The sequence below is a fragment of the Prionailurus bengalensis genome, chromosome D1, assembly GCF_016509475.1.
Source record: "Prionailurus bengalensis isolate Pbe53 chromosome D1, Fcat_Pben_1.1_paternal_pri, whole genome shotgun sequence".
Taxonomy (NCBI): Eukaryota; Metazoa; Chordata; class Mammalia; order Carnivora; family Felidae; genus Prionailurus; species Prionailurus bengalensis.
In genome coordinates, this window is record NC_057346.1 from 115,593,890 (window position 1) to 115,620,362 (window position 26,473).

Genomic DNA, 26,473 nt, shown 5'->3' on the forward strand with positions numbered 1-26,473 from the left:
GAGGCTCGGAGTATCGGGGCTCGGCAACGCTCGGCTCTGTTCGGCTTCACCTCGGACGGACTCGGCTCCCGCTCGAGGCGGGGGTGGGCGGAGCCTGCGACGAAAGGTTCTCCTGGCCCGGCCGCGCTGCGTCGGAGGCCGGCGAGATTCTGCCCCACAGTCGGCGACCCTGTTGCGGGGGACGAAGGGTGGCGCGGCCTCCCAGGCGCTGAGGAGGGGTTAGCGCAGAGCCGTTCGGAAGCCCTCGTACAGCCTCGGACCAGTTCGGGCAGACTCGGCTCCGCACTTCGGGCCGCTTCGGCCCTCCTCGGTTCCGGACTCTCGGCCGTCGGCGGAGCTCGACTGGGCCGCTTCGTGCCGGTTCGGCCCCTGTTCGGGCAGCCTCGGCTCGGCGGCGCGGGAGGCTTCGGGCAGGCTCGGCTCGGCTCGGCTGGCAGCTTCGGGCGGCCTCGGCCCGGCTCGGCTCGGCTCGGCCCGGCTCGGGCGGCCCTCCTCGCGCTGCGCGCTTCGGGCTCCGTCCCGGCCTTCGGGCGGCCCCGGCTGGCGCCTTCGGGCGGGCTCGGCGGAGTCCGGATGGAGGACTCGGACTCGGCCGCCAAGCAGCTGGGCCTGGCCGAGGCGGCGGCGGTGGCGGCCGCGGCCGCTGTTGCGGCGGCGGCCGCGGCCGCGGCAGGAGGCGAGGCGGAGGAGCCGGTGCTCAGCAGGGACGAGGACTCGGAGGAGGACGGAGACTCGGAGGCAGAGCGCGAGACTCGGCGGGTGACGGCCGTGGCGGTGATGGCCGCCGAGTCCGGGCACATGGACATGGGTGCCGAGGCCCTGCCGGGTCCCGACGAGGCCGCCGCGGCCGCAGCCTTCGCAGGCAAGTGCCGCCCGCCCGCGCACACGACCCGGGCACCTGTGCGCACCTGCCCCCACACGCAGCCCATGCACCTGTCCGCACCTGACCCACGCGCGCCGCCCCAGACACAAACCCGTGCACCTGTGTGCACCTGCCCCGCACACAAGCAGCCCACGCCAGCCCCGCGCCCACCGCCCGCTGCACGCGCCCTGGGGACCAGCCTGCCCCCTTCTCTCCGAGCACATGCCTCTCGCACGCCTCACACCTACCTCGTGTGCCCTGCCATTCCTGCACGCCCTGCCCCATGTGACCAGCCTGACCCTGCCCAGTGTGCACGCTTCCCTGAACATGCTTCCCGAACCCGCTTACCTTGTGCAAGCCCCGTTCCTTCCTGCAGAGCACCCTGCGCTCCTTCCAGAACCTTCTCAGCACCTGCCTCTTGCCCTGCTTGTCTTCTCTGTCTGTCCCTGGTGCTGGTGACAAGGGGGGCTGGGAAGATTAGGGGAGTGGGGATCAGACATGGATCCTGCCCTGGAGCAGCCTGAGGTTGGGTGTGTCTGGTCACTTGGAATCCTAAGGTCCAGTTCAGGGGTGACCTGAGAGCTGGGGAGCAAGGCAGTGCTCACCCAGCTTGGGAGGCCCTGCAGCCTTTGGGAGCAGAGGTCGGCATCATGCTTTGACTCCTTAGATTCCCCTCCTGGTCCGTCCCTGGCCCCCCACATCCCATCTCCTTTATGGATCCTCCCTTCCCCCTACCATTCCCGGCAAGCTCCTTTCCCAGGGGAAAACTGGCCCATGGTTTTGTTTCTTGCCACACAGAACATTCTCGTTCTCAAGTGTCATGACCCGTGGAGCCTCAGACTGTGCCCCAAAGCCTCCTTTAGGAGTAGTGCCTTCCCAGATCGCCATCCCAAAGAAGGTAGAGACTTTCCCAAGTGTTGTATCCCTTCCCAGCTGGGAGCTCCCTAGCTGAGTGTGGGGACCCAGGAAGTGCATCCTTGAGTTACTGCCGGCACGGCACGTGTTGTCAGGCACTTTCCCCTAAGGAGCCAGCAGCCTGTGTCCTGGTGGTCCTGTCACTCCGGTGTTTATCCAGCCCTAAGCAGCTGTAGGCGGGGGGACTTGGCCTGCTGCCCCAGAGCTGCTGGTCTGTGTGTGGTCTGTCTGGGGTCCTCACAAAAGAAGGAAGAAGGCTTTGTGGCTATTAGAGTATTCGGTTCTCATCGCTAAACTCTGCTTTGATGTTGGGACTTTGGACCGTGCAGTTTTCTTCAGTTTTTTTGTTTTGTTTTGTTTTGTTTTGTTTCGTTTTGTTTTTTTCGCATTTTGCGTATGTTTTCTGGATGCAGAAAAGAAACATGATATAGTTCGTCACGGCATCAGAGAAATGTATTGGCGTTGCATGTTTTTATCTGCAGAATTTGATAGTTGTGTTTTTGCATACATGGAAGGATTAAAACTTTTTTAAGTTGCTGAGGTTAGATGCCTTCCAGGTGCAGGTAACTCGGCAGGTTGTGTCTCCTCTCTGGGGCTCCCTCTTCTCGGGCCTGATAGCTGCTTGGCCTGAGCGTGCGTTCAGACTGGGACGTAGGCTGTGGTCTGCTGGAGGAGCAGACAAGGGGAACAGCTATTTTCAGTTCAGTTTGGTGGGCGCTGGGTTAGTGGAATATGCAGGACTCTTTCCACCAGTATTTTGTGAGCATTTCCCAAGTCAGAGACTGCCCTACTCATGGGCCATTCTAGAATGCTGTGTGACAGAGGGGACCGCCTGCCCAGCCAAGGAGCTGGCAGGAAAGCCTCTCCGTGGGCAGTGAATGGGAGAGGGGGTCCAGGAGGAGGCAGGAGAGACCTGAGCCCTGGCCTGTGCTGACCTTCGAGAGGGTGCCAGCAAGGGAGGGAGCTCTGTAGGTGACACTGCCTGAGCCTGGCCACAGGATGGTCACCGGACTCCTGGAACCTTGGTGTATGGTTTTATGCTGAAGGGAACGAGAAGCCCAGGGGCAGTTTGGCAGAGCCTGCTGCCAGCTCAGTGGGAGCGTGGCGGGGGCGGGTTTTCACTGTGAATAAAAGGCTCTAGTGGGCTGGAGAGCTGCCTCTTTCTTTTCTTTTTCTAAGGCCCAGATTGCTTAGACTGGGGTCCAGAAATGCGGAGTGAGCACTTTGTGTAAGAATGTTGGGAGTCCCGTGGTTGGAAGTGCAGATACCTGTTTGGGAAATGCTGTTTTGGGGCCCTGGTGGGAGGCCCTTGGCTCTGATGGTGTGCTGAATCAGGCTTCTGTGTTGCAGAGGTGACCACTGTGACCGTGGCCAACGTGGGCGCCTCTGCAGACAACGTCTTCACCACGTCGGTGGCAAATGCCGCCTCACTCTCGGGACACGTCCTGGTAAGCCGCTCCGCGAGCACTTTTCCCCCGACCCCAGAGTGTGACCTCCCTGACCCCGGTTCCCCCAGAGGCCCTGCCCAGGGCTGTGTGGGCGCCAGGAGGAGTGTGCTGTGATCTCCCATCCTTGCCCGACAACCACAGAATGGGGGACTCTCCTGGAGCTTTGCCAGAACTGTTAGTTACCGTTTCTCTTTATTTTAGCCTTAATCACACACCTAGGACTCTACACACCTGCACGCAAAGCTGCTATCATTGGAATGGCAGCAAACAGCAGACTCACCCTCTTAATTTTAGTAGCAGAGTACAGACTTGAGAAACTTGCTTTATTTCTTAGGGTGTCAGCATGCGTACAAGCTGATAGCCAGCTGACAATTTCATGCCTCCAACGAGTCTCTCCTTCCCAGAAGCAGATTCTGGCTTGTCCTCTTTTCTAGAAGGGGCTGGAGCCAGAGGGTCAGGGAACCAGGGCACAGCCTGGACCGTGCCTCCTGGACATGGTCCTTGCAGCGGGCTCTGAGGACAGGGAGGCCCGGAGACGAAACTGACAAGGAGGGGGGGGGGTCTCAGATATATGTGTATTCCATTGGCTTTAATAAGGAAAATACTTTGGGGCACCTGGGTGGCTCAGTTGGTTATGTGTCCAACTTCAGCTCAGGTCATGGTCTCACGGTTCATGGGTTTGAGCCCCGCGTCAGGCTCTGTGCTGACAGCTTAGAGCCTGGAGCCTGCTTCCGATTCTGTGTCTCCCTCTCTCTCTGCCCCTCCCCTGCTCAGTTTCTCTCTCTCTCTCTCTCTCTCAAAAATGAACAAACATTTAAAAAATAATAAGGAAAATACTTTGTGATTCGTAAATGAACACAGAACATTCCCTCTTTTCAGTAGAGAGTTGCGTGTCTTTAGTGATTCAGACACGAGCAGTGCAACACCCTTACTGAGGCCCTGACCCTCTGGGTGATGAGCCCCGGCTCTGGGTGCGTGTGCAGGTGTGCGTGTGCTCATGGGTGGGGGTCCCTCAGCTCCACGAGGAGGTGTACTCACCCCCCTGATGGATTTTCAGATTTTAGGAAATGTCTTCTCACTTTGCCTTCATTGCTTCCGTGCTCTGACCATGCAAGTGTTAGAACGTCCCAGAATGGTGGCTGTGAGCAGACTGCTTAGAGTGTCGTCCACCCCAGGACTCTCTGGGCAAGGCCTTGAGTTTGCCAGAGACCTGAGCCATGTGCACCCAGGGACAGCGGGGTGGGTCTCTCCTCCAGCAAGGACAGGGAAGGGCATCTGGCTCACGAAGGGATGGGGGAGGAGGGCGGGGGGGGGGGTAGGGCTGCTTGAAGGGCAGGGCCAGGCTGCCCCAGAGGAAGTAGGTGCTGTCACGATAGCACCCGGCCACTGTGGACAGGTGTGTGAGCAGTGCGGTTGGGGAGGCCCTGGCGTCTGGTGGCCATCAGTAGAGCTGTGTGTGGGACATGAGCATGAGAAGAGAGTCCTGCCCCAGACCCTGGCTGTGCCTGTGGACTTGGTCCCTCAGAACCCTCCCTCAAGACCTGTGAACTTGCAGGAGCTGCTCAGGTGGACGTGAGGGCTCTTTCTCTTTCCAGGCCTTGTGTGTGGGACACGTTTGTTTTTTTTAACTTTGGTAAGTGACTGAGCATTTGTTCAGAGCCACCCAGACATGGCAATGTCTTTTCTTGTTCTTGGCTCTGTGTCTAAGTCTTTTTTTTATTTTCTAATTTTTTTAATGTTTATTTTTGAGAGACGGGGTGGGGAGGACACAATCTGAAGCAGGCTCCAGGCTCTGAGCTGTAGCGCAGAGCCCGATGTGGGGCTTGAACCCATGAACTGGGAGATCATGACCTGAGCCGAAGTCAGACGCCTAACCGACTGAGCCACCCGGGCGCCCGTGTTTAGGTCTTTTACTGGCATCTTGAAAGAGCCTACGGAGGGGCGCCTGGGTGGCACAGTCAGTTAAGCGTCCGACTCCAGCCAGGTCACGATCTCGCGGTCCGTGAGTTCGAGCCCCGCGTCAGGCTCTGGGCTGATGGCTCAGAGCCTGGAGCCTGTTTCCGATTCTGTGTCTCCCTCTCTCTCTGCCCCTCCCCCGTTCGTGTTCTGTCTCTCTCTGTCCCAAAAATAAATAAACGTTGAAAAAAAAATTTTTTAAAAAAAAGAAAGAGCCCACGGAGGCACGGTTGGCGCCCTTGTCAGTGACGGTCAGCGAGGCCCATGTCCCGTCACACCGAGTGGCAGGCCCCGCAGCTGTTTGTCTGGGAGACTCACAGAACGTTCTTTCCTCCAGTCTGGCAGGACAGCCCTGCAGATCGGGGACAGCCTGAACACAGAGAAGGCCACGCTGATTGTTGTGCACACGGACGGGAGCATCGTGGAGACGGCGGGGCTGAAGGGGCCAGCTGCACCTCTCACTCCAGGTGCCAGCACACCTGGGCGCTTGTGGAGTTCATGCTGGGGGCGACCTGTTTATTTTTGTGGTGAATTTGTAATATAAATGTTCCTGCTTAGGTAGAGAAAGTGGGGTTTTACGAACCGAGAAAGAGCTGCCTGGTGCTGCTAAGTCGGGGTGGTCTGTGGGCAGCCGGACGACCCGCCGTTATAAGCCAGTCGGCGTGGTTGTACTTGCCTGGTTATCTTGGGTGCGTCCGGCGTCTCTTACTTTCAAAACGCTTCCTTTGCCCAAGGCCCTCAGTGCCCTCCGACTCCTGCAGCTCCCGGCCAGGAGCGAGGCGGAACCAAATATAACTGGGACCCCTCGGTGTACGACAGCGAGCTGCCCGTGCGCTGCCGGAACATCAGCGGCACGCTGTTCAAGAGCAGGCTCGGCTCAGGTGAGGCGCCCGTCCCCTCGCGGCCCCACAGCGCACACGTGTGGGCCAGGCCCGTCCCCTCGCGGCCCCACAGCGCCCGTCCCCTTGCGGCCCCACACACGTGTCGACCGTGCCGGGGCGGACGTGGCTCACAGCCCCGGGCGCTAGAGCTGGGGCCGTGGAGAGGTTTGGGGCGTGGTGGGGGCGCAGTGAGAAGACGCAGCAACCCATGGAGGGGGGAAAGCGGGGGAAGAGGAGTTCCCACAGGGAGAGTTCCCAGGGTGGGGCAGGTGGCAGGAGGTCATCGTGAGACCAGGGTGAGCTTGCGGTGGCCGTGGACAGTGGGGCGGGGAGGTGCGGTGGGCCTGCGAGTGTGGATTCGTGGGGAGGGCTTGCCTGCTGCGGGCCGGCCGTGGGGGGGGGGGGGGGTCACGCAGGCCCAGCAGGGGGGCTGTGGCGTTTGCGGCCCATCTGAGGAAGAGCCGGCCGAGGCCGCTGGGGGCGGGCGGTGCGGCCACTTGCTGGTCCTTCGTGTCACTTCAGGCGGCCGGGGCCGATGCATCAAGCAGGGGGAGAACTGGTACAGCCCGACTGAGTTCGAAGCCATGGCCGGAAGAGCCAGCAGTAAGGACTGGAAGAGGAGCATCCGCTACGCGGGCAGGCCGCTTCAGTGCCTCATTCAGGTGTGTGCGCGCCGAACCCCCGCAGCTACGGCGGGGGGTCCCCACGGCGGCCCCGGGGCGTGGCCGGCATGTGCGGTCAGACAGAGGCCGCCTGGCCGTGTGGTCCCGGGCAGGCGACCTCGCCTAGTGTCCTGGTGTTTCACGCATTCGGTGCCTACGGTGCTTGCCAGGAGTGCCTGAGGCAACACCGTAGCTTCCCCTGGAGGCGCGTGACCTTTCCCAGATGCTGACCACCCCCCCCCACCCCGGTTTACCCGTCGTGAGAGGGGCGGGCTTCTCACTGCTGTTTGCAGGTAGCGCTTTGCGTGTTGGTCAAGAAATAACGCTCGTAGAGTCTTCACCTCCCAGAAGGGACTCGGTGGACCCTGCCGCTGATAACCGCCTTGTACAACAGGGAAGTGCGAGGAAGAGGCGTTTCTGGAAGCGACAGGGTTTTGTGTTTATGAGCGACAGACACGCTGTAGAGCTGCCGAAAGGCGACTTTCTCACGTACCGTGTCTTCTCTGAATTTCAGGACGGGATCTTAAATCCTCACGCTGCCTCATGCACCTGTGCCGCCTGCTGTGACGACATGACCCTGGTGAGCAGCCGGGGGTCACCTGGTGGGGCCGGGGTGCGCGTGGGCGGGCAGGGCCGCCGCGATGACCCCACGCCCTGCCCCGCACACGGCTCTGGCGCCCCTGCGGCCGATCCAGGGGCTGTCACGTTTCTCTCTCAAACTCTGCGTCTCTGGCGTCGCTCTGATGCTGCAGGTGGCGCGGGCGGGGAACTTGCTCCAGTGTCACCATCTTAACCCCAAAACTGAGCACACAGTGTTCTTTACGGTCGTGGGGAGTGCGTGTGTGCTGTCTTATATCCTGTGTTTTTTAACGTTATGTCCTGAAAGCACTACGTTGAAATTATGAGGGGCTTTTAAGGTCTTTTGAAACATTTCTGTGTTCTCAACTAACAGTTTCAAAAAGAATGAACGTTTTCATTGATTTTAACCTTTGTGGCCGTGTAGCTTTCAAAAACGTGAGAGTAACGTGTAGTGTCTGAATGTCTTAGTTTGGTTTCAGCCTTCCTTACTGTTAAGTTCTATTTTGAGATGTTTTCAAGTGAACTAGAAAGCCGTTTAACGAGATATCCCGGTTTTATTTTGATGAGCTATCTGGTTAATTTTTAGAAGATTTGAAAGGAGATGTATTTGGAGAGACCTAGCACAGTCTTGGGTGGAAAATGAAATATCCTAAAATCGTCTAGTTCGTGTATGGATTAAATATTCTCGTGGAGTGAACAATGGGATATTTTTGTGAAAATGAAGTAGCTTTAGAGTTCACTTGGAGAAACTACCAGGGAGAGCACTCCGAGATCTCGTAGGGGGAAGAGAGTAGGAGGGAATCGTCCCGTTAGGGAGTTTAGAAAACTGGCGAGCACTCTTTGCAGTTGCCGCAGAACGTGGAGACGGGTGTAAACAGGACACGTGCGGGATGCGTGTGCGACACACCTAGACCCGGCCGTGGAAAGAAACGCGGGAAGCCCTGAGCCGAGGCGGCGTGGCCGGGGTTGGAGGCCCAGGGAGGGCTCGGGCGCTGCCCTCACGGTCTGCAGGCTCCACGTGGTTCCTCGGAATCCCTGCGGGGCTCTGTGGAGCTTTAAACAAGCTGGTTTTATAGTCGGTAAGAAAGGCAAAGAAGCAGGACAGCCAGAGCAATTTGGAGGAAAAGACTGAAGTCGGAGGGGTCCCGGCCCTTGAGGACCTTTCCCACTGCTGTCGTGACGGAGACGTGCGTGTCGGCAGGGCGAGGGGTCGGCGGGGCCGCGGGTGCGCTTGCACACAAGGGTGTCGGCTGCATGGCGGTGGGGACAGCTGCGCTAGGCGTAGAAATGCTTCTCGGCCCCAACCTGGCATTTCATGTGCAGATGAATTCAAAATGGATCACAGATCCAAATTTATCCAAAACACGAAACCCACATTTTGGGAAGAAAACACAGGGGAGAACTTCGTGGCCTAGGGCTTCCTCTGCCTACTGGGACATCTCCAGCCCTGGTTCTGAGTCGCAGAAACTACATTCTGGGCAGGTGTGGCCAAGAGACTGGGGGCTCCTTCCCTCACCAGCCTCCTCTCTGAGGGCAGAGGCCACCCCCAGGAGTGGCAGGGCAGGAAGACTGCCACCAGCGTCCTCCCCCCCAGCTCTAGAGCCTCGCCACGTGGACTCGAGCCCTGGAGAGGTGGCTGGTCGGCAGTGAGAGCAACCCGCTAAACCGGAGAAGCAGGGAAGGTGGCAGCTAAGAAGAATCCGTCTGGGATAAGAACAGACCTCAAAGATTTGCCTCAAAAACTCCCCATGAAGGAGCCCTAATGCGGTTGGATCTGCCCCCAGGCCTCGGAGCCGTGAGCAGTCTGCTGGGGGACAGCGCAGCCCCTGCTGGGTGTGACACCCTCCCTGCTGCCTGGGGACAGCCAGGTTGCTGACCTGATCAGCAGCAGGAACCCTGGAGAGAAGGAGTCCGTCTCAGTGTTGCTACAGTACGTCACTAAAGCGTCCATCTTTCGACAAAATGTTGTAAGACTTGCGAAGAAACGGGACGCGAGAGCCACACAGAAGAAAATGGCCAGCAGGCACGACCCAGGGCTTCCGAGGACCCCCTTTATGCTCACAGAGCGGAGGGCGCCATGTGCTCGGGTGGCCTCGGGGGACCGCAGCCGGGGCAGGGCTGCGACCCCAGAGACTGGCCTCCCCTCCTGCCCGAGGCTGGACAGCCAGGTGGCAGGTGCAGGGCTGGCTTCTGCCGTTGCTACTCCTCTCGTCTGTTCCCAAAGCCTCTTCAGTCCTGCTGGAATGTTCTGTCCCATGGGGCAGAGGCTCTCCTTTGCCGGGTCCTTCTCTGTTTTCTGTCTTCTAGCAGTCCCTGGGAATCCTGTGTGTTGACGAATGTTATCTTGTTTTTAAACGCTGCTTTTCGTGTATTCTTTTAGAAAGAATCTTTTCTGTCCCTCAGGGACCTTGGGGCCTGCAGAGAGGTCGGGCCTCTGCAGCTTCCCGCCCGCGGTCCTGCTGTGCCCCCTCCGCGCCGTGTGGGCAGAGACGGGCGCGGGGACGGCGCTGGCCCCGTCTCACTGCGCCTCTCCCCGCAGAGCGGCCCAGTCAGGCTCTTCGTCCCCTACAAAAGGCGCAAGAAGGAGAATGAGCCGCCTGCGACCCCCGTGAAGAAGGAGCCCCCCAAGAACATCACGCTGCTTCCCGCCACCGCCGCCACCGCCTGTGAGTTTGAACGAGGCGGAGCCATGGCCCCTCTAACCCCTGGGGCTCCCTTGTTCTGTGGGGGCCGCCCTGGGGGGGTTTTCCTCATCTCCGTGGACTCCCTGGCGTGCCCCCGGCAGGTGTTTCCTAATGGAACGAACCAGGAGCCATGCCTTCTGGGAGGGGGCATCCACAGGAACACCTTTGCTCAGCCCCCATGTCCACATGCCTCACACGGTTGTCCCGGAGTGGGGACCAGGTGGACGGAGGGAAACCCTGGCTGTGTGTGAACCAGAGTGGGGCGAGGCAGGGACGAGACAGGTGTCTGCGGCCAGCGCCTTTGCCCGAGGCTGTGAACAAGCATCTACAGAGAGCGGTCCCCCCACCCCTCGCCCCCGCCCCTGCCCTCCCACCCCGGCGCGCTCTCTTTGTGGTTCCTGCGGCCAAGGGGATGGGGCAGCAGAAGGGCTGTGGGGGCAAGTCTGCTTTCGTCTTCAACCTCTGTGAATCTTTTTTTATTTTAATTTTTTTTTTAACATTTATTTTCGAGAGAGACAGAGTGCAAGTGGGGGAGGGATAGAGAGGGAGACACAGAATCCGAAGCAGGCTCCAGGCTCTGAGCTGTCAGCACACAGCCTGACGTGGGGTCACACTCGTGAACCGTGAGATCACGACCTGAGCCGAAGTCAGACGCTCAACTGACTGAGCCACCCGGGTGCCCCAACCTCCGGGAACGTCTTTCTTAATTCCAGCCACAAAGGAGTCTCGCAGTCACTTCCAACTTTATGTTTTGTTTTCCAACAAGGCAGCTCGTGCCTCTGTTGCCGGTTCAGATATGAGCAGGGTGTCCTAGAGAGCCCGCCGCCTTGGCCCTGGTTCCCATCAGAGGTGCAGGGTCCCTGGTCTTCTCCAGCCCCTGCAGAGGTGCCTGGGGCACGTGCTGTGTCCAGGCTTTGGCCTGCGCCGTGGTCAAGCCGGTGGTAAAAAGCACTTCTGCTTTTCTAGTCACCGTGACCCCCTCAGGACAGATCACTACCTCGGGCGCACTGACCTTTGACCGGGCGTCCACCGTGGAGGCCACCGCCGTCATCTCAGAGAGCCCGGCCCAGGGCGATGTCTTCGCGGGAGCCACGGGTGAGTTGTCCTTGGCACCTGCCCTGTGGGCCACACGCGTCACCCCTGTTAACCTGGGGCTTGGAGCAGCCTGGAGCAGGGGCGTCGGGTTGGCGTGCGCGGGCGGGCGCCGGGCAGGCGTGCGGGTCTATCAGTTGCGGCAGAAGATGCCCACGGTTTGCCGACTCCTGCTGTGGACCGGCTGCGAGGCAGAGACTCCTGAGGCCACGTGTGCTTGTAGATGTTCCACTAGCCACGTCCAGAAAGCGGAAAGAAAGTGGAGATTAACGTTTAACATTGTACTTCACCCGGTAGATCCCGGATACTAGCAATTCAAACAATTCATCGCGTTTCTGGGGCTCAGAAGCTACCTCCTTGGACGGTGCAGCTGGAGACACGTCAAGATTTAAAATCTGTGCAGCCCCAGCCAGGCCCCAGCCGGGTCCCAAGGCTGTCTTGTCCCTCTCGTCCCCGACAGTGCAAGAGGCAGGCGTGCAGCCCCCGTGCAGAGTCGGCCACCCGGAGCCGCACTACCCAGGGTATCAGGACAGCTGCCAGATCGCACCCTTCCCGGAAGCAGCACTGCCAACGTCTCATCCCAAAATAGGTGGGTGCGAGAGACGTCCGGCACCCGCCGACTCTGGCCTTGGGGTCGCTCTGGGGAAAGACTTTCTGACGAAGTAGGTTTCGTGTGGGTTCTTTCCCGTCGCTGCGCCGGATCGGGGCCTGCGTTTGGGAACGCACTTGGGTGGTCCGCACGGACCTGAGACGACGCCAGGCCCTTGCAGAGGGAGGCTGTGAGTTCTGGCGTGTTCCCTGGGGCGGCGCGGGGCTCGGTACGGGCGGAAGCGGAAGTGCAGGTGTTTTCCTCGCTCCCGGTCTGACACGGGACGGCCTCGCACCGCATACGCTTGGCGGCTTTGGTCCTTCACTTAATCACACAGCTGGGGCACGTCCCCGTCAGTACGCTTCGTTTAAAGGGAGCTTCCAGGGGCGCCTGGGTGGCGCAGTCGGTTAGGCGTCCGACTTCAGCCGGGTCACGATCTCGCGGTCCGGGAGTTCGAGCCCCGCGTCGGGCTCTGGGCTGATGGCTCAGAGCCTGGAGCCTGTTTCCGATTCTGTGTCTCCCTCTCTCTCTGCCCCTCCCCCGTTCATGCTCTGTCTCTCTCTCTCCCAAAAATAAAAATAAACGTTGAAAAAAAAATTAAAAAAATAAAATAAAATAAAGGGAGCTTCCGAAACCAGCTGGCGGGCGTTTGTGCGTTTCTCGTTTCTGCCATTCTGGATGACGCGGCGACAGAAACGTGTAGTTTTATAGACGCGCCACCCTCCTTCCGTTCTCGCAGGCTTGCTCACCATGTGTGCCTCCCCCTCCCCACCCCCTGCACGGACCCATCGGGGCGTCTGTCCCGGGAGGCTGGATGCGAGACCGTTATCGCTCAGCCAGGGGCATGCTCGCCACACTCGGGTGTCCCTGCCCGCGGGCCGCGTGGCGCACAGAGGTGGGGACGTACGCGCACGTGTGTTCCACTCTGGCCCCGTCCAGACCACAGGGTCCCTCCTGGTTTCCTCCTTTCCACCTTTGTAACGCTGTCCTCCCCCTGTGACACCTGAGTCCCGTGACCCTTAATTAGGACCCCGTGTGTGGCCGTGGATGCCGGGGAGGACTTGACGGGATGCGTCGCGGTCGGAGCCACTGCCTCAGGCTGTCCTTGTCCCCTTGCTGTCCGGGTGGCCCCCCTGCACGGGGCACATTTCGCTGTGGTCTGGGTCATCCGTGAGCGCCTGGCTTACAGCCCTGTACGTCCGTGGTTGGGCCTTCGTGTGTGCTTTCTGGTGCTGGCACTGGGGGCTTTCAGGTGTGGTGCTGTGACTGGAAGAATGTCTCCCCGTCTTCTGGGGCAGTTTACAGGGAGGCCGTGTGGTGTGTGGTATTTTGCCTGTCCCTTGCCCCCACACTTTCCGAGTTGTTTTTTTTAAGCAGTTCGTTCGTTCATTCTCTTTTTCTTTCCTTCTTTCTTTCCTCTTTTTTTTTTTTTTGTAAATTTTAGAGAGAACGCAAGCAGGGAGAGGGAAGGAGAAAGAGAGTCCCAAGCAGGTTGTCTCAGCGCAGAACCTGATGTGGGGCTTGATCCCATGAACCCTGAGTCATGACCTGAGCCAAAACCGAGAGCCAGATGCTCAACCAACCAAGCCACCCAGGCGCCTCCACTTTCCAACATTGGATTAGAAGTTTTAACAGAGACCGCTTTGAAGGGAGGAGACACATTAATTTCTTGTTTTATTTGCATTCCGAATATTCTAGTGTTGACCTCCCTGCCGGCCTTGGCCGTCCCACCCTCCACCCCCACCAAAGCCGTCTCCCCCTCGGTGGTCAGCGGGCTGGAGATGTCGGAGCCTCGGAACTGGCTGTACCTGGAAGAGATGGTCAACTCCCTGCTCAGCACGGCCCAGCAACTGAAGACACTGTTCGAACAAGCCAAGCAGGCCAGCTCCTACAGAGAAGCCGCCGCGGCCCAGGCCAGAGTCCAGGCGGACGCAGATCGCAAGGAGGTAACGTTGGCGCAGGCAGATGCCGGGGGAGGTGACGTTGGCGCAGGCAGATGCCGGGGGAGGTGACGTCGGTGCAGGCAGATGCCGGGGTCTGCGGCCACCTGCCCCCCTGCCTTCTGCTGGCTCCGGGGGCGGCCGTCCCCTACCTTCCTGGAAGAGCACCGCTAGAGAATCGTTTGCAAATGAAGCCTTTCTCACAGATAACTGAATGCTGTTGGTGGGAAGATATTTGTGCTTTTGTTTTTAATTTTTTTTAAGTTTATTTATTTTTGAGAGAGAGCACAAGGGGGGAGGGGCAGAGAGAGAGGGAGACACAGAATCCGAAGCAGGCTCCAGGCTCTGAGCTGTCAGCACAGAGCCCGACGTGGGGCTCAAACTCATGAACCACAGATCGTGACCTGAGCTGAAGTCGGAAGCTTAACCGACTGAGCCCCCCAGGCGCCCCTGTGCTTTTATAAATAAAATCAGCTTATTTCAAAAGGGACAAAATGTTCTACACACCAGCCATAGTTTTTGGACACTCACCTGTCACGGGTATTATTTATACTTTCAGATTATTGTCACGTGGTGAAAACGTGCCTTGTGTTCTGTTGAGTTTGGAGATGCGTCCCTTGGGGTGTTTGGCAGGCGTGCGTCTCCCCCATTACCAGCTGGAAGCTTCCGCGTCTGAGCTCCTCCGCCTGCACCTCCATGCCTGATGGAGGCCGCCTCCGTGTTGTTTCACTTCCAGCTTCCAGCAGGTTCTTCCGAAGGAGGATCCGGGAGTCCGGGTTCACGGAGCACAGCCGGGGGACATTCTCTCCGCTCGTCACTGCAGCCCCTGCGGCTTTTTGTGCGCGGCCTGGAGGTTGCTTAGGGCCAGTCTCCCAGGTGTCGGTGGGCGCAGGCCACCAGGGTCACCAGGGTCGGAGCAGCACCAGCCGAGGCGTCCTGCGGGAGGTGGGGGTGGGGGGCACACCAGCGATGTGTTCTTAACGGGAGCTTTCTCCGTTAGAGTAAATGTGGACTTTGGTTTGTAAACAAAAGTCAGATTGGTTTTTTTTTTTCCCTATCATATCTATAATATGAACATTTCTGTTAGTTTATTCCCATTTTTTATAAATCAGAGGGAAGAAGAGCTTTGCAGGTTCTCAATTTTCTATACGACTTAACATGTGATTGATGTTTTTCCAAGGAAGAAAAATGTTGCTTCTTCTGAAGAAGGAGATAAATTAAAAAACCTTTTTTAAAGAATTTTTTTTTCAACATTTATTTATTTTTGGGACAGAGAGAGACAGAGCACGAACAGGGGAGGGGCAGAGAGAGAGGGAGACACAGAATCGGAAATAGGCTCCAGGCTCTGAGCCATCAGCCCAGAGCCCGACGCGGGGCTCGAACTCACGGACCGCGAGATCGTGACCTGGCTGAACTCGGACGCTTAACTGACTGCGCCACCCAGGCGCCCCTAAAAAATCTTTTTGAAAAGCTGGAGTTCCAAACTAATACATAATCAGTGATGAATTTTATAGGAAAGAGAAAAGCAGAAAAAAAGGTCTTAATCTCTTTACCCAAAGATAATGCTTGCTGGGTTCTCCAGTGTTTGAGAATTCTAGGTTTCTTGGCATCACTGGATTCTGACAGAGTCTTGTTTCCGTGACAGGATCTGTAGCTTCAGTCTCTGAGACTGATGTCCCACCCCCGCGTGCGCGGGCTGATGTCACAGGCTGGTGTCCCACCCCCGCGTGCGCGGTACTGGTGCGCTCACCCGTGCTGGCCTTGGCCGTGCTCCTCAGCCCCGCTTGCGCCTCCGGTGCCGCATTTTCTGTCCTTTGTTTTTGTGGAGACTCCCGTGTGTCACCTTTCCTTTCGGAAGCACGTCCTGAGTGACCTCGCCTTCTGGTGGTCACCAGCACCTTGATGCTAGCCTGTCCTCGTCGTGCGTTGTGCCGCCGGGATTCTCGATCTCTTACACGCCCTGCGTCTCTCTCTGGCTGTGTCGAGGACTGTTCTGTCTCTGCCTTTGGTGTTTGGCAGTTTGGCTGTGATGCACCTGAGTGTGGTTGTCGTTGTATTTAAATTTGGTGGGCTTGCTGATGATGTCAGGGCGCCGGGGTGCGCGAAGGCACGTGGAGGCTGGATGACTCTCTCAAGGAAGAAGTGAGGGCTCACAGCTCCGTGGAAACAGGACGCACAGGACGCACGCGTGCCACGCGGCAGCAGACTGGGCCACGGGGGGAAGCATGTGGGTGGGTCGGGAGATGGGGGGCGGGTGTGGACAGTGGCTTCTGCGGGAAGGAACGCACACAGCAGGGTGAGCCCGCTGTGCCTGGTTGTTGGGGCCTGACCTCGGGTGACCTGGGCAGGTGCAGGGTGGGGTGTGGGAGACCACGGAGGAGGGCGTGGGGGTGTGGCCTCGGGAAGACACGGTTCAGTGTCTCCAGGGACGGGCTCACCCTGCGAGGGGCGGACCTCCCGCATCAGCAAGGCCCCAGGCCAGACCGGTCAGGGCAACAGGACACCGTAAACGAGAGGGCAGGATTAGCTCGAACCTTGGTTTTGATTCAGTTTGGTTCAGTCACTGTTTCTAGAACTGTTCTTAACGCCCGGTCTCTTTGTCTACTCCCTTCCAGTTACATGTGTACGTTGACTGCTTGGCGTGGTGTGTAGGTCATGAGACTCTGGCCACACCGGTCGGTGTGAAGTGGGGTCTCACGTGGCTCGGATTTGCTTTTCCTCCCTGACCGATGGCGCCGAGCTCCGTGCCAGGGGCTGCTGGACACTCGTGTGTCTGCTTTGGGGCAGTGTCTCCTCAGACCGTTTGCCCATTTTTTTTTGTTTTTATTTTTATTTATTTACCTTTTTTTGAGAGAGAGAGCGTGAGTGCACACACACTCGCGAGGAGGGGCAGAAAGTGGCACATAGAGAATCTTAAAGAGGGTTCCACGCTGAGACACGGGGCTCGATCCCGTGACCCTAGGATCATGACCGGAGCCGAAATCAAGAGTCGGACAGTCAACTGACTGAGCCACCCAGGCGCCCTTTTTGTCTGTTGTCAATTTGGTGATTTGTGTTTCCTTAGAAAAAGCACTTTAAAAAAACCCCTGTCGTCGCACAAGTTAAGGTTGTTCGCCGGTCGCCTGTTCAGTGGCAGGTTCCGTTTGAGTCACTGAACAGGTGTTGCCGGTACCTTCCCCCCAGAATTAAAAGGGATCTGAGGGGTGAAGGGAGGCTGTGGGGACCGCCCCCACCATGTCCTGTGGCCCAGGCCCTGTGCCGGGAAGCCGCCAGCTGTGGGCTTGTCCATCCTTCTGTCCAGCAGCGTCCCTCTGGGGAGGAAGCCTGTCTCTGCACAGCTGTCCTGGAGCATCTAAGGAATGAAAAGGAAGGAATGTCTGCGTCTTGCTGGTTCAGATCGGATGCAGAAGCATAAACTGGAAAACAGCAGTTTGTGTTCTTACCTAGATGATCGCCGAATTGTGGGTTCTCAGCCAGGGACCTGGTGGGTGCCCCAGCCCTGGTGGCTGGCAGAGGGCGGCTCTGTGCTTCGGAGCCTGGGGACACCGTCGTGCTCCGCCTGTGCCCTGTGCAACTCTCCCCCCGTGTCCTGCCCTGTGAACGCAGGGCTCCCATCAGACAGAAGGGCCAGCTGGGCAGAAAGCTCAGCTTTGCGCTCCTGACAGTGGAGCCCTGCTCCCTGGGTAGCCTGGTGAGGTCACGTGCACTGGCAGACGGGGGCTCCACACAGGGACGACGGGTCTGGCTTGTGTGGCTCTCTGATGGCCACAGCTGGACTCTGGGCCCTTGGATTTCGAAATGAGGGGCCCTCACATCTGCCTGAACTGTGGAGGGCCCTCTCTCCGGGGACTTCACAGGGTCGGGAGGGGTTAGAAGGGCGGGAAGGCCCCCACTCGAGCAGCGTGTGAGGAGACCCAGAGCACTCCCAGCCTCGGGAAGCGGCCCTCGGGGCCTGGGGGTGCGGCATCCCCTCGGGGCAGAGCCCCATTGAGGGGGGGCTTTCTGTCTTGGGACTTGGTGTGGCGGGAGCGTTTGGCATCAGCCGGGGTGAAAGCCCATTTCCCTTTGCAGAGCCCCTCCCTGCGGAGAGCAGGAGAAGTTTCTGTGCCCTCAAAGGTTTGTTATTTGCAAGCGGTCCTCCTGTTTGATTGCAGTGTGGGGACCCATTCACCACCGCAGAGGCGGATGCTGGTAGCACCGTCCCAGAGTGTCCCCCGAGTGCTAGGGGGACCAGGGGGACAAAATGCGACCTGGGAAGGCCATGGGAGTCACGAAGAGGTGGGTCCGCTGGCCTCGTGATCTCCGCAAGTGAGGAGAAGCCAGGTGTTTGCAGCAGAGGGAGGAGGCCTCGCACTTCCCCGCGTGGACGTTTTATTTGGAATTTAAACAGAAGATCAAGTCTAGGCCGGCTGAGACCATTCAGGGTGTTTTTCCAGTTGTCGTCATGAGCCGTTTGCGTTTGTGTGTACTTAGCTCGCCAGAGGTTAACCTGGGCCAAGAGCAGATGCCCTTCCCTGCCCAGGGCACAGCGTCCTGTCTCCCCCACCCAGGGCACGGTGTCCGGCATCTGGCTGGGGGCGCCACGGGGGCTCCTCCCGGCCAGCGGTGGCCTCCCCACTGCTCTTCTGTGCTTGGTTAAGAGGTGCGTGTAACCTGGCATCCAAGTGCACCAGCGGAAGTGGAACGCCTGGGGTGTGGTCGTCAGCTGGCCAGGGGCTGGAGTCAGGGTGGGGCAAGGTCACAGGGTCTGGTCCGTGGGGCCTCTTCCTGACTTCGGACCCCACATGGGCCCAGAGTGCTCTCTGGTGTCTGTCTTTGTAGGGCACTAACCCCATGATAGGGGCCCCACCCCCACGACCTGATGTGAACCTAGAGGCCCCAACGGCCAGACGCTCAGCGTGCGCATTTTGGGGGCATGTCACAGGCAGGGTGCAGACTCAGAGGTTTATTCTCTGTAAAAGTGTCTTTTCCCTTTGCACACTGAGTCACCGAGCTTGTCCACCCCGGGATGGGGGTGGGGCTGTCCTCCTCCTGGATGGGGGCGTGGGGAGTCTGGGTGTGTTTTTGGAATTCTGCTTTGGGGATTTGTCTTTTATCCGTTTGTCTGACTTGGGATGGGTGTGTTTCCACATGTTTCACACTCCAGGTTATACTCTAGGCCTTACTTTGCTCTCATGTGGGCACCTCTGCCCCTTGGGAGCTCGCCTCTGGCTCCTGTGTCCCTCTGGTGGCCTCCCCTCAGTGCACTTGCTGGTGGGCACTTCCTTCCTTCCTGGCGTCTCCTGCCCCGGGCCCGGGCCCAGCCGTTTCTCCGGGCGCCACGGCTCCTTCCCTGGAGGATGGTCCCGGGAGCCACGTTCTGGGGCTGGCGTGCTCCTTGTCACTCTGGGCCTCTCGGCCGACAGTCGGAGCCACGTGTGCAAACGACCGTGTGTACAGACGGCTCTCGGGTTTCTGCACCTGTCTGTCGGTATCCGGACCTTGAGCGGACACCGGTTCATGCTGGCGTGTCTCACTCTGGTCCAGACCACAGAGTTAACTTTTGGTAAAAAAATAATTTTCTCGGGGGCGCCTGGGTAGCTCAGCGGGTTAAGCGTCTGACTCTGGATTTTGGCTCAGATCGTGATCTCATGGTTTGTGGGATCAAGCCCCACATTGGGCTCTGCACTGATAGCACGGAGCCTGCTTAGGACTCTCTCTCTCTGCCCTTCCCCTGGCTCATGTGCTCTCTCTCTCTCTGTGTCTCTCTTAAAATAAATAAATAAACTTAAAACAACGTTTCCCAGAGTGCCCTGGGAAGGCCCAGGAACCAAAGGCACGTACACGTGGTAGAGGAACCGCCCCATTCGGTCTCTTCGTTCTGACGTTTTGATTCAGGTCACAGGGTCACTGCACCCCATCAACACTGCTGGGTGCTGGGAGCGCAAATACGGGAGGCCCCGGTGAGCGCGTGCTGTCTGGCCCTCAGGGCCAGACGTCCCAGGAGAGGATTCAGACCCCTGCTTCCTCCTCCGGCGTACAGCCCCGAGGGCGGTGAGGAAGGCTCACCCAGCACAGGAGCCCGGTGCGTGCAGGCACCATCCTGGTGAGCCCCGTGCACCACAGCCTCTTGTCTGTGGGGTTCCAGCGCCGCCTCCCCCCCCCCCACTGCTCCGCTTCCTCTCGGCGTGAAGCCTTCCCTCTCCCCAGACTAATTTCTGTATGAGGCCACAGACTGTCTCGTGTCTAAGTATTGGGTCTCGTAAAGCAGAGGCAGGGGCGCCAAGTGAGCGCCTCGGATTCCAGCTGGCGCTCCTATTCCTGGCAGTGACCGAGCACACTCCGGGGGGCTTATGAGTGGGAAAACGTGAGAGTGCGGATGTAATAATGTCCGGCAAGGAAGGAAGCAGAAGTTCAAATAGAACCCGGACGCGGCTCACCAGGTTGTGCACATCCTCGCAGAGCCCGGACTCTTCCGTAAAGAGTCCGACGACGTGCGTGTGGTTCCACCCTGGCCCGCTGACCCTTCCTCGCAGGCCCTCGCCGCGGTCAGGCCGGCACAGACCCCCTGCCATCCGGCCTGCACAGACCCCGTGCTCCAGCCTGTGCCTGGCGTAGCTCCCTGCTTTGGCGGGGGTGGGGGTGGTTGGTGGTCACAGCTGCCCGGTGCCCGCGTTGCAACGGGCGGGTCTCTTACCGTGAGCCCTTCTCCGTGAGTTCAGGGAAAAGCTGCACTTGGGGAATTTCGGGGGAAAGGGCACAAAGTGTGCACTTCTGTGAAGCCACAGAGACCGGCTGGGCTGGTGGCTGGGGTGCGGGCTGTGGACACGCAGCAGCCGGTGACGTGGTCCGGGTGGCTCAGGAAGAGGCTGGTCATTCCCGGGTTCGGACTTGGCTGCTTACTTGGCAGAGACGAGCCTTCCCAGCCTCTGGAGACATTCCTGTGCCCCCGCGGCCGCTCCTCTCCCCGGGTGAGCACAGACCCTTTTAGGTGAAGACGGGGAGCTGGTTCTTGGGGTGACTGGGAGGTGTCCCCGCGACACTGACGCCTGTGTCCCTTCTTGCAGCAGTCTTGTGTGAACTGTGGCCGCGAGGCCCTGAGCGAGTGCACCGGCTGCCACAAAGTCAACTACTGCTCGACCTTCTGCCAGCGCAAGGTGCGTGCCTAATCCCGCCTGGGTGCCCCCTGCCGTCCTGATCTCATGCGCATGCCCCCTGCTGCCCAATCCCCTAGCATGCCCCCCCCCACTGCTGTCCGGTCCCCAAGTGTGCACCACCTGCCTCCCAGTCCCCGCGCATGTGCCCCCCTGCCACACTGTCCCCACGCACGTGCCCCCCTGCCGCCCCATCCACATGCCCTCTGCACTGCCACCCCCTACCCGCTAGGAGAGGCAGCTGCACTGGCTCCCTCCCTCGCCCACCGCAGCACAGTCCGCCCATTAGTCCTGTCTGCCCGGCCTCAGTCTCCTGCAAGTGTCCGCAGGACCAAAGCCCTGAAGAAGCCACACACCTTGAGTGCAGTGGCCCGAGGCCTTCATGGTCAGGCATTTGCGGCCTGGGCAAGCGGCTCTTCCCGTGTGTGTGTGTGTGTGTGTGTGTGTGTGTGTGTGTGTCTCCCCTGTCGGCCGCTGTTTTCTGGAGTCGCTGGTGCTAGCTGGTTCAGGTGTCCCTAATTTCTCCCACCCACACTCAGCAAGGCTGTCACTGTCTCTTCTTGGTGTTGATTTGAAACTTAGCAGAGTTAAGAAGGGCAGTGTATTTCATGGATGAATAGTGGCTAATGGAGCCCTTAGCGTGGCCCCCATGCTGCCTTAAGAGGTAGCTGTGTGCCTGCCGACACCACTGTCCCCGCCAGGTGGCTTTCTGGAGCCTCTGTCGCCAGCATTTCTGGAGCAGGAACAGCAGATGGCAGACAGAGGTGGGTGGGGACAATGGTCAGGGCCGAGTGCACATCGAGTTCCAGCGGGTCTGCAGACGCCTGAGCGCTGAGCGCTCCCCACAGTGCCGTGGGGGGGAAGGGCATGTGCGCATATCCCGCGGCCCCGGGAGAGTGCGCGAGAGCATCTTGCAGTCAAGTGCTAGGTGGCCTATAGGTGTGTCTGTGGGCAGGACCTGCCTCCCACGCGTGCTGGTAGCCCGGAGCCCGTCGGTCCCTCCACCCGCAATTGGTAGAGGTTTGGGGACCGGAAGTCTGCACTTCCCCTGTAGGTGTCAGCACCGAGGAGGGGGCATCGGGCTTGTTAGAGCCTCGGGGCAGCAGCCTGTGCCCGGGGCTGCGGAGGAGGAGCGGGCAGGAGCGGGCACGTGGGGTGGCCAGGGCCGGTGGCGGGCCCCAGGCTGGTGCTGCCATGTGGCCAACCTTGGGCCTCACTTTCTGCATCTTCCTTGAACCGGAACGATCACACGGACGGTTCGTGGGTTTGCTTCCCGATGGAATCGCTTCAGATGAGATTTTGTCTGAACTGCAGCCCGGGGCTGTGTGCTTGTGAAGCAGGCAGGCTAAACTTCGGGTATAATTTTGTGGACGAAGACTCCCTTTTTCCCTGGATTGTGTTAACTTTGTTCGCCTTTGATGTGTCTTATTGATAAAGACACGCTTTGGTTTTATTTCTGTAAATTGATACAAAATGAATCTCAAAATCCGTAATTCTCATGTTGGACCCAAAATGAACAGCGGGTGGGGGGTGTGAAGACAGAGGCCTGGGCTCCTCGTGGTGACCGGTAAAAGCTGATGTGACGGCCAGCAGTCCCGTCCGGAACGGCTCCCTCGATCCCTCCTGCGAACACGTGGGCGGGAGGTCAGTGCTGCGGGGTGACAAGGGCCATGACCTGGTAGGTTTTAACTCGCAGATGTGGTCTCCGTTCCGCATCTCGTCTGCCGTGTGTGCACGGACTCCACGACCTGGGCCCGTTTTCAGGGTACGGCCTGGTGATCGTTAGTACTTGTAGCGCCGACATCCCAGTTCGGTCGTGGAACGGTCCACCACCCCCGAAGGACCCCGTGGGCCCCTCCCCAGCCTCTGAGAAGCACGAGTCTACTTCCTGTCCTCGTGTGCTTGCCTCCTCTGGGCACGTCACGTGGCGAGTGCTGTGGTCTCGGGCACCTGGCTCCTCGCGCTGGCGCATTTTCGCGGCTTCCGCTCCAGGGCACGAGCCCGGGCTTTGCCCCTTTTCTCCTGTTCCCTCTGGCCATCACCAGGAGTGCCGCTCTCTCTGAGTTTGTGAGTTCGCGCCCCTTCCTAGGTGGGCGTGTCCTCCCCTGCCCGGGCTGGGACCTCGGCGTGGGCTCGCGGGGTCGTGCAGGCAGTTTGTGTTTGGCTTTGCCGAGAAAGTTCCAGACCGCTTTCCCAAGTGGCTGCGGGGGCTACCCCTCCCCCGCCAGCACGTGGCGTGGTCCAGCGGCCGCAGCTGTCCACCAACTGTCCACCAGGTGCTAACTGGCATTCCTGTAACGACCAGTCATTTGGGCACCTTCGCATTCACTTAGCGGGCAGTCGTGTGTCTCTTTTGGGGAAACGTCTGTTCAGACCTTTTGCCCCCGTTTGAATTGGGTCATTTCAGTAAGAGATTAGAGGGTTCTGTGCACGCTCTGGACACGGGCCTCCATCAGATACGTGATTTACCAGGATTTCCAGCCTGTGACTTGTCTGTTTAATTTCCTAGTAGCAGGTTTGCAGGGCAAAAGTTTCTAATGTTGGTGAAGTCCAGTGTATCAAAAAAGTTTTTCATGGAGATCACACTGTGGGTGTTGTGTCTCAGAACTTGTGCTGGCCTCCTGTTTCCCCCTAAAACACTGTCGTGTTTGCACCACGACGCCTTTTGGGCTCACAGTCACATGCGGTGTGATGCCATGGCCCGGGCCGGCCCGTGCAGTTGTACACGTTTTGTGCGTTCCCACAGTTTGTGGGTGATTCCCGGGGAGGCTTCTGTTCTTGGGATATAATTATTTTACTGTGAGAACAGGGCAGGCTTGTTGTAGAAAACCTAGGAAACGTAGGACAGCACAGAGACGACCAGCCGGAACCCTGCCGTCCTGGACGGCACCCCATCTGTACTTGCTTTTGCCCAGCGTGTTTGTGTTCGTCCCTATCACGTCGTTTCTTTTCTTTCTTTCTTTCTTTCTTTCTTATTTATTTATTTATTTATTTATTTATTTATTTATTTATTTATTTTTCAACGTTTATTTATTTTTGGGACAGAGAGAGACAGAGCATGAACGGGGGAGGGGCAGAGAGAGAGGGAGACACAGAATCGGAAACAGGCTCCAGGCTCTGAGCCATCAGCCCAGAGCCCGACGCGGGGCTCGAATTCACGGACCGTGAGATCGTGACCTGGCTGAAGTCAGACGCTTAACCGACTGCGCCACCCAGGCGCCCTCTTTCTTTCTTTTTTTAATGTTTCTTTATTTCTGAGAGACACACAGAATCCGAAGCAGGGTCCAGGCTCTGAGCCATCAGCCTAGAGCCCGACACGGGGCTCGAACTCGCGAAATGTGAGATCGTGACCTGAGCCGAAGTCGGACGCTTAACTGAGTGAGCCACCCAGGCACCCCCCACCCCATCACGTCATTTCTTGACCAAGCCCTAGGCTCACCTCCAGTCGAGGGTTACGTCTGTTTCGACTAACACGGCCCTCGTTTGTCCAGCCCCCGGGTCCTCGTCCAGAGCCCCAGTCTGGGCTGAGAGGTGGCTTCTCACTGCCTGCAGACGGGCTCCAGCCTTGCCTGAGCTCAGCCCCCTCTCCCCCTGCCAACATCCCGACAGCATCTGCCCTGACCGGGGACTTGGTCGCCTCCCCCTCACGAGGAGGTGGTATCTTGCTCAGCACACCTGCCCTGTTCCCAGTCTTCTCGTGGGCCACAGCCACTGAACCCTTCTGTGGACATGAGGCCGGCCCCAGCTTTGTTTTTTTCGTTTTTGCCGGTATAAATAACACCGTGGGCGACAGCACCGGGTACAAATATTTCTTTGCAGGTATGACTTTCTTTTCTCTGTATCTCGAGCGACAGAGGGATCAGAGTGCAGGTGGGCCTCACGGTGTCGGTGTCCTCGGGGCTCACCCCGGTTGTTTGCCATCTGAGCCGGCGCCTCCCACGTGGGGGTGGGCTTCGGGCCCTGCTCCCCAGGTCACACTCAGGTCACGTGGGGCGTGCCCTTCCTTTCAGGACTGGAAGGACCACCAGCACGTGTGTGGCCAGTCGGCGGCTGTCACCGTCCAGGCGGACGAAGTCCACGTCACTGACAGCGTGATGGAGAAAGTCACCGTGTAAGGGTCCCTGGGTCCCCTCTCCACGGAGCCGCCGGGCTGCCACAGGTCGGGGACTGAGGAGGATGCTGAGGAGGTGAAAACGCTTGCTGGTCAAGTTGTTAACAGACTCTAAGTGACCTGTGCCCTTGGAAATGAGCCCCTGCTGCCCAGAAGCCCTGAGGGAGGTCGGGGCAGCGGCTGGACGCCGGCCCCGGGCCCTTGGCGCCTTCTCTCGGTGCTCTTTTTATCCCCTGGTCTTCCCCACGGGTGTGTCGTGTGCCGTAACACGCGTGTACATAACGTGTCTGTCAATAAAGCGGACGTCTCTGCCCCACCGGACGGGTGACTCCAGCTCCAACTTCCCAGATGCCCCGGAGGTGGGGGGGCCTCAGCTTTGTGTTTCCTGATGCGCAGCCCGGAGGCCACAACTCCCAAGTGTGTGGACCAGCGAGTGGGTGGTGGCACTGTCCCCGGTGGCCGTTGGCTACCCGCCTGCTGGGAGCCGCAGGCCCCGTCTCTGAGGTGATACGGCCCAGACTCGCTGCCTGATGGCCGCCGCCACACGGCCTTCCTTCTCTCTAGCATGAGGTTATACCCCGAGAACCCCGACCACCCAGAGGCCAGGCCAGCCCTGCGTCTTTCCACCTGCACTGAGGGGCAGAGGGCACAGGGGGCCAGAGAGGGATCGGCGCCTGGAGCCCTTGGCTGGCTCTGGAAACGAGACCTGCCTCCTCTGCTGACCAAGGGTGGTGCCTGAGGAAGTTGCCCATGTTCTGGAAGCTTCTGCGGGTTTCCAGAAGTGCCCTCGTGGCCCCCGAGCCCTTGGCCTGCCGTCGCCCTGTTTTCTCTGCACTCGTGAGGCTCGGGAGCTCCGTTGTTCCGGGGGTCGGGGGGAGGTGAAGGCCCACCCCAGCCGGAGACACGCCCTGTGTGTGCAGCCGGCACAGCCCCTGGGCGCTGGCACGATGGCACGCTTCCCTGGATTCTCACGCTCATCTGCCGGTTCTGCGAACTGTGCATGTCCACACCCCTGTGGGAGGGGGAGAATTCCCCCGGCCCTGACCCTTCCTGGGCTCCTACTTCCAGAAAGTTCTCCCAAGTCTGCAGCACCCTAGAGACTTGGCTTTGGGGATGCTGGCTCCAGAACGAGCTGAGGGTGTGGCCAGAGTCCTGACGGGAAGGGGTGTGAGCATGGGGGGCCCCGGAGATGCTGCTCTATCTCCCGAGCCGAGCCTGGCTCCCAGAGGCGCCCTCGGGTCCGTGGGCCTGGCCTGGCCTCGCCACAGACCCCAGTCGGCTGCTCTCAGGGAGCCCGTCGTGGGTCCTGCTCCCCAGAAGCTGCTGCCTCTGCTCTCATGACCTCTGCAGACTAAGCTTGGATTTTCTTTCACTGAGTTTAGCACGTACTGGAGTCACCGAATTTCACCTTCCTGCCTTTGCCAGCACCTCTCAGGGAGATAAAGGCTGAGGAATCTGGGCACGTGCCCCAAGCTGAGGCCGTGGTGAGCGCCGGGATTTGACCTCGATGCCCCCCAGACTGCACGCCCCCCACTGGGCACAATCTTCAGAGGCGCAGTGCTGCAGACAATGTGGGGGGAGGGGCACATCTCAGCCCTGGCCACCCCCCTGCTTCCCTGGG

At 59.2% G+C, this 26,473-nt stretch overlaps 1 protein-coding gene and 1 long non-coding RNA gene across 4 annotated transcripts; one reads left to right on the forward strand and one right to left on the reverse strand.

Annotated features, from left to right (window-relative positions):
* The first annotated feature begins 5 nt into the window (after window positions 1-5).
* Window positions 6-25,173, forward strand: DEAF1 (DEAF1 transcription factor). Of its 3 annotated transcripts, XM_043582106.1 has the most exons (12): window positions 6-862; window positions 3,128-3,225; window positions 5,519-5,648; window positions 5,916-6,062; window positions 6,585-6,724; window positions 7,239-7,304; window positions 9,843-9,969; window positions 10,954-11,082; window positions 11,540-11,668; window positions 13,367-13,614; window positions 20,655-20,744; window positions 24,752-25,173. In XM_043582106.1, the coding sequence occupies exons 1-12, from the start codon at window positions 574-576 to the stop codon at window positions 24,854-24,856; spliced, it is 1,698 nt and encodes a 565-aa protein (XP_043438041.1). In that variant the 5' UTR covers window positions 6-573; the 3' UTR covers window positions 24,857-25,173. The 3 variants fall into 3 exon arrangements, with proteins under 3 accessions (XP_043438041.1, XP_043438040.1, XP_043438042.1); XM_043582105.1 differs by having other exon boundaries at window positions 12-862; window positions 5,916-6,724; XM_043582107.1 differs by lacking the exons at window positions 20,655-20,744; window positions 24,752-25,173 and adding an exon at window positions 14,168-14,847 and having other exon boundaries at window positions 476-862.
* Window positions 4,799-19,223, reverse strand: LOC122484167. Its single transcript, XR_006297549.1, has 3 exons — window positions 18,739-19,223; window positions 12,759-12,761; window positions 4,799-4,810 (listed from the first exon to the last, which is right to left on the reverse strand). It is a non-coding gene; the product is annotated as an uncharacterized LOC122484167 (long non-coding RNA).
* Window positions 25,174-26,473: the final 1,300 nt, after the last annotated feature.